The following is a 7,238-nucleotide window of genomic DNA, read 5'->3' as shown; positions in this document are numbered from 1 at the left end:
TACTCACTGTCCTCACCCCCACCCTCACGATACTCACTCATCCCTTCTTGACCCCCTGCAGTCCATGTGCTGTGGGTAGACCCACAATGCCCTGAGGGAGGGTCCAGGATTCTGACCCAGTGACAGTGAAGGAACGGTGATATATTTCCAAGTCAGGATAGTGAGTGGCTCGCAGGGGAACTTGCAGGGGGTAGTGTTCCTATGTACCTGCTGCCCTTGTCCTTCTAGATGGAAGTGGTCGAGAGTTAGGAAGGTGCTGTCTGAGGATCTATGATGAATTTCTGCAGTGCATCTTGTAGATAGTACACACTGCTGTTACTGAGTGTCAGTGGTGGAGGGAGTGGATGCTTGTGGATGTGGGGGTTGCTTTGTCCCAAATGGTGTTGAGCTTCTTGAGTGTTGTTGGAGCTGCCCCCATCCAGGCAAGTGGGGAGTATTCCCTCACCCTCCTGACTTGTGCCTTGGAGATGTGGACAGGCTCTGGGGAGTCAGGAGGTGATAAATACATTAAAGAGTTTGTTGCTTTGTCCCAAATGGTGTTGAGCTTCTTGAGTGTTGTTGGAGCTGCCCCCATCCAGGCAAGTGGGGAGTATTCCCTCACCCTCCTGAGTTGTGCCTTGGAGATGTGGACAGGCTTTTGGGGAGACAGGAGGTGATAAATACATTAAAGAGTTTGTAAAAGCTGAGGGACAGATTAGCACCAGGTTGGCACTGGATTAGCAGCCCCAGCAGGTCAGAGGTCAGGATGATAGGCTTCCTCGGGGTCTCGCAGCTGTCCTATCATCCCGGGGCAGGGGGGTATGTGTGAAACCTTTTCAGCTGCTCCTTCCATAGCCCACATCTGTTCTCCTCCTGATCCTACCAATTTCAGCATTGGGATTTTGAAGTGTTTAAAGCCCTTGTTCTTATTTGAGGTTGTGTTGAACCCCACAACCTCATCACCTCAGGGGATGTCCCATCCACCGCCTCCAACCTCATCGTCCCACAACCCCGCACCGCCCGTTTCTACCTCCTGCTCAAAATCCACAAACCTGACTGCCCCGGACGACCCATTGTCTCATCCTGCTCCTGCCCCACCAAACTCATCTCTGCATACCTCGACAAGGTCCTGTCCCCGTTGGTCCAAGAACTCCCCACCTACGTTCGGGACACCACCCATGCTCTCCATCTCCTCCATGATTTTCGCTTCCCTGGTCCCCAACATCTTATCTTCACCATGGACATCCAGTCCCTGTACACCTCCATCCCCCATCACGAAGGACTCAAAGCCCTCCGCTTCTTCCTTTCCCGCCGTACCAACCAGTACCCTTCCACCGACACCCTTCTTCGACTGATTGAACTGGTCTTCACCCTGAACAACTTCTCTTTCCAATCCTCCCACTTCCTCCAAACCAAAGGAGCATTCCCAACGTCCCTCCCCCAAGTCCCTCCTCCCTATCTTTTATCTTAGCCTGCTTGGCACACCCTTCTCATTCCTGAAGAAGGGCTCATGCCCGAAACGTCGATTCTCCTGCTCCTTTGATGCTGCCTGACCTGCTGCGCTTTTCCAGCAACACATTTTCAGCTCTGATCTCCAGCATCTGCAGACCTCACTTTCTCCTTGAACTCTCTGAGGCAAAGTTACAAATCACACAACACCAGGTGACAGTCCAGGACACAAACTTTATAGCACATGATCTTTTACTGTAAACTCTGTGTCCTATGATCCTGCCTCACTAGCTACCCAATGAAGGAGCGTCGCTCCGAAAGCTAGTGCTTCCAAATAAACCTGTTGGACTGTAACCTGGTGTTGTGTGATTTTTAACTTTGTCCACCCCAGTCCGACACCGGCTCCTCGTCATCATAACTCATGGGGTCATCCTTCTATTCATCTGGCTGATGTGATTGGCTGGAGCTCCACCCGCATACATCCTCATTCTTCATTCATGCCACCTGATCACCCGATCACCCTGGAAATGAGTCAGGATCTGGTCAGGAAGCAAAGCCAGTTTCAAACAGGAACTAAAGCTTGCTTTTGCTCAGTGCCTCTGCTCTGGATGTCCCTGCAGTGCTAGCCACTGGGACACAATGTCCATTCCCTCCCCCACAGTAACACAGGCTCTGCAAAAACCATTCTCCAGGTCACCTGCTCCAGCACAAGTCTACCTTTTGCATTTTCTTTCTGTTAGCAGCAACACTACAGCCATCCGGATGAGTACCAGACAGAGAGCAGCCGAGGTTCAGACCTCTCAGATATTCTGGAGGAAGATGAAGAGGAGCTTTATTCCGAAATGCAGCATGAGGAGGGGGGTAGGAGGAGACACAGTGCAACTTCACACAATGCACTGAAGGTAAGACACGTTCCATGAGCAGAGACACATGCACTGCACTGCCAGAGACACTGGTGTGATTCAGAGTTAATGCTCTCTCTGTCCTCCCTCCTTAAATATTGCCATGTCCTCAGTGACTGAATCTTTGGTGTTTTGTTTTCTGAGTTTCAGGAAACACGTTGTGGATCGTAACGTTGAATCTGCCTCATCGTTCTCCTTCACTATCCCCGTGGCCCCAGCTCCCTCTGTGGGGAGGGGTTCTGGGGTTCTGCTGTTGGTGTTTTACCAGCTGCTTGGTCCTCCCAGGGTTGAGAATTAAATGGGAGGTCACGGTTGACATAGAGAGTGCTATCCTGTGAGGAATGGGGATGGGCATATACCACTGAACCATTCAGAGAATGAGCAGTTGTACTGTACACCCATCACAGTCGAGGTCAAGCTGGGCCCAATGACAGGGCCAATCCCTGGATCTGATCCAGGATGCCATCACCAAAAGGGAAGGATTCGGTGAAGGGTACTCCCCAAAAGCCTGTCAGAGCCGTGACCGGAATAATGAGGCTCTGCCATTTTGTTTCAGTTAAACCAACAGGTAGAGTCAGTAGCCAAGCAACATGACCGGATTTGTAACCCAAAGGCTAATGTTCTGGACACAGGTTCAAAACTCACCACAGCAACGACTGAGAGTTAAACTCAATTAATAAAGCTGGAGGTAAAAATCCTGATCACTACTGTCCCTCAGTGAGGGGAATCCTGATCACTATTGTCCCTCAGTGAGGGAAATCCTGATCACTATTGACCCTCAGTGAGGGAAATCCTGATCACTATTGTCCCTCGGTGAGGGGAATCCTGATCACTATTGTCTCTCAGTGAGGGGAATCCTGATCACTATTGTCCCTCGGTGAGGGGAATCCTGATCACTATTGACCCTCAGTGAGGGAAATCCTGATCACTATTGTCCCTCGGTGAGGGGAATCCTGATCACTATTGACCCTCAGTGAAAGGAATCCTGATCACTATTGTCCCTCAGTGAGGGGAATCCTGATCACTATTGACCCTCAGTGAAGGGAATCCTGATCACTATTGTCCCTCAGTGAGGGAAATCCTGATCACTATTGTCCCTCGGTGAGGGGAATCCTGATCACTATTGATCCTCAGTGAGGGGAATCCTGATCACTATTGTCTCTCAGTGAGGGGAATCCTGATCACTATTGACCCTCAGTGAGCGGAATCCTGATCACGATTGTCTCTCAGTGAGGGGAATTCTGATCACTCTTGACCCTCTGTGAGGGGAATCCTGATCACTATTGACCCTCAGTGAGGGGAATCCTGATCACTATTGTCCCTCAGTGAGGGGAATACTGATCACTATTTACCCTCAGTGAGGGGAATCCTGATCACTATTGACCCTCATTGACGGGAATCCTGATCACTACTGTCCCTCAGTGAAGGGAATCCTGCTCACTATTGTCTCTCAGTGAGGGGAATACTGATCACTATTGTCCCTCAGTGAGGGGAATCCTGATCACTATTTTCCCTCAGTGAGGGAAACCCTGATCACTATAGTCCCTCAGTGAGGGAAATCCTGATCACTATTGTCCCTCAGTGAAGGTAATACTGATCACTATTGTCCCTCAGTGAGGGGAATCCTGATCACTACTGTCCCTCAGTGAAGGGAATCCTGATCACTATTGTCCCTCGGTGAGGGGAGTCTTGATCACTATTGTCTTTCAGTGAGGGGAATCCTGATCACTATAGACCCTCAGTGAAGGGAATCCTGATCACTAGTGTCCCTCAGTGAAGGGAATCTTGATCACTATTGTCTTTCAGTGAGGGGAATCCTGATCACTCTAGACCCTCAGTGAAGGGAATCCTGATCACTAGTGTCCCTCAGTGAAGGGAATCTTGATCACTAGTGTCCCTCAGTGTGGGGAATCCTGCTCACTATTGTCTGTCAGTGAAGGGAATCCTGATCACTAGTGTCCCTCAGTGAGGGGAATCCTGCTCACTATTGTCTGTCAGTGAAGGGAATCTTGATCACTAGTGTCCCTCAGTGAGGGGAATCCTGATCACTACTGTCCCTCAGTGATGGGAATCCTGATCACTACTGTCCCTCAGTGAGGGGAAGCCTGATCACTATTGTCCCTCAGTGAGGGGAAGCCTGATCACTATTGTCTCTCGGTGAGGGAAATCCTTACTGCAGGGATGGTGCAGGAGGGAGGGTTTTGAATTCTTGGATAATTGGGGCTCTTTCTGGGGGAGGTGGGACCTCTACAAGCAGAGGTCTACAAGCAGAGGTCCCACCTCCCATCTCTTCATCTGAACCAGAGGAGTTCCAATATCCTGGGGGGGGGGATATTTGCTAATGCTATTCGGGAGGGTTTAAACTAATGCAGCAGGGGGATGGGGACCTGAATTCTAGTTCCAGTGTACAGGAGGTGGAGGGTAGTGAGCTCAGGGATAGGTTTACAAGGTCACAAGAGGGCACCGGCAATCAGGGTGTTGGTTTGAAGTCTCCTTCAACGCCAGGAGCATCCGGAATAAGGTGGGGGAACTTGCAGCATGGGTCGGTACCTGGGACTTCGATGTTGTGGCCGTTTCGGAGACATGGGTAGAGCAGGGACAGGATTGGTTGTTGTAGATTCCGGGGTTTAGATGTTTCGGTAAGAATAGAGAAGACCATAAGACCATAAGACATAGGAGCGGAAGTAAGGCCATTCGGCCCATCGAGTCCACTCCGCCATTTAATCATGACTGATGGGCATTTCAACTCCACTTACCCGCATTCTCCCCGTAGCCCCTAATTCCTTGTGACATCAAGAATTTATCAATTTCTGCCTTGAAGACATTTAGCGTCCCAGCCTCCACTGCACTCTGTGGCAATGAATTCCACAGGCCCACCACTCTCTGGCTGAAGAAATGTCTCTGCATTTCTAGCAGGGAACTTGCCAGGGGTAAGCAATGGGGCAGAAGTCTCTGTCACAGAGTCTGTTCCTGTTGCTCAGAAGGGAAGGGGGAAGAGGAACAGAGCATTAGTCATTGGGGACTCCATATTTAGGAGGACAGATAGGAGGTTCTGTGGGAATGAGAGATACTCTCAGTTGTTCTGTTGCCTCCAGGTGCCAGGTTTCGTGATGTCTCTGATTGTGTTTTCGGGATCCTTGAGGGGGAAGGGGAGCAGCCCCGAGTCGTTGTCCTCATAGGAACCAACGATATAGGTAGGATGAGAGATGAGGATTTAAGGCGGAAATTCAGGGAGCTAGGGTGGAATGTGAGAGTGAGAACAAAGTGTTGTTATTTCTGGTTTGTTACCCGTGCCATGTGCAAGTGAGGTGAGGATTAGAGGGAGAGAGAGAGAGGAGTTAAATACATGGCTACAGGAATGGTGCAGGAGGGAGGGTTTTGAGTTCCTGGATAATAAGAGCTCTTTCTGGAGTAGGTGAGACTTTTACAAACATGATGGTCTTCATATGAACCAGAGGGGTACCAATATCCTGGGAGGGGGGAGATTTTATTAATGCTCTTCGGGTGGGTTTAAACTCATGCAGCAGGGGGATGGGGACCTGAATTCTAGTTCCAGTGGACAGGAGGTGGAGGGTAGTGAGCTCAGGGATAGGTTTACAAGGTCACGAGAGGGCACAACAGGTTTGTCAGGCACGACCTCCCCTTACTAAATCCATGTTGACTTGTTCTAATCCGACCCTGCTCTTCCAAGAATTTAGAAACCTCATCCTTAACGATGGATTCTAGAATTTTACCAACAACCGAGGTTAGGCTAATTGGTCTATAATTTTCCATCTTTTGTCTATATTTGGGGAAGATGGTAAAAGGGGGAGGGTGTGGCGTTGTTCTTCAAGGGTAATATTACAACAGCTGAGGTAACGTTTGAGGACTCATCCACTGAGATAGTATGGGCTGAGATTAGGAACAGGAAAGGACAGGTCACCCTGTTGGGAGGTTTCTATAGGCCTCCGAATAGTTCCAGAGGAAAGGATAGTAAAGATGATTCTCGATAGGAGTGAGAATAACTGGGTAGCTGTTATGGGGGCCTTTAAGTTCCCCAGTATTGACTGAGAATACTATAGTTCAAGTAGTTTAGATGGGTCAGTTTTTGTCCGATGTATGCAGGAGGGTTTTCTGACACAGTATGTAGACAGGCCAACAAGGGGCGAGGCCACATTAGATTTGGTACTGGGGAATGACCCCTGTCAGGTGTTTGATTTGGAGATAGGTGAGCACTTTGGCAATAGTGACCATATTCCGGTTATGTTTACAATAGCAATAGGCAGGGATAGGTATATACTGCAGGGGAAGAGGTATAACTGGGGGAAAGGCAATTATGAAGCAATCAGGCAAGATTTAGGATGCATAGGATGGGGAAGGAAACTGCAGGGGATGAGCACACTTGAAATGTGGAGCTTACTCATGGAACAGCTCCTGCGGGTCCTTGATAAGTATGTACCTATCAGGCAGGGAGGTAGTTGTTGAGAGAGGGAGCCGTGGTTTATTAAAGAAGTTGAAGCTCTTGTCAAGAGGAAGAAGGCGGCTTATGTGAGGATGAGGCATGAAGGCTCAGTTCGGGGGCTTGAGAGTTATAAGTTATCCAGAAAAGATCTAAAGGGAGGACTAAGAAGAGCCAGGAAGGGACATGAGAAGTTGTTGGTGGATAGAATCAAGGAAAACCCTAAAGCCTTCTATAGGTATATCAGGAATAAAAGAATGACTAGAGTAAGATTAGGGCCCATCAAAGACAATAGTGGGAAGGTGTGTGTGGAATCTGAGGACATAGGGGAAGCCCTTAATGAATACTTTTCCTCAATGTTCACATTGGAAAAGGGCAATGTTAGTGAGAATACGGAGATACAGGCTACAGGGTTAGATGGGATTGAGCCGAAAATGTGTTGCTGGAAAAGCGCAGCAGGTCAGGCAGCA

At 49.2% G+C, this 7,238-nt stretch overlaps 1 protein-coding gene across 1 annotated transcript in view; it reads left to right on the top strand.

Annotated features, from left to right (window-relative positions):
- The window catches only part of LOC122547303 (RIMS-binding protein 2-like), a gene marked incomplete at its 5' end in the record, with an annotated part of 5,235 nt that extends 2,266 nt beyond the window's left edge, over nt 1–2,969 (top strand). The window contains one exon of the mRNA XM_043685953.1: nt 2,169–2,969. Coding sequence (XP_043541888.1) covers nt 2,169–2,348 — 180 coding nt within the window. The remainder of the gene's footprint in view (nt 1–2,168) is intronic.
- Between the last annotated feature and the right edge of the window lie 4,269 nt (nt 2,970–7,238).

This window comes from Chiloscyllium plagiosum, unplaced genomic scaffold (genome assembly GCF_004010195.1).
Source record: "Chiloscyllium plagiosum isolate BGI_BamShark_2017 unplaced genomic scaffold, ASM401019v2 scaf_7375, whole genome shotgun sequence".
NCBI classification, from domain to species: Eukaryota; Metazoa; Chordata; class Chondrichthyes; order Orectolobiformes; family Hemiscylliidae; genus Chiloscyllium; species Chiloscyllium plagiosum.
The sequence above is the reverse complement of the archived record's forward strand: the minus strand, read 5'-3'. Positions and strand labels throughout refer to the sequence as shown.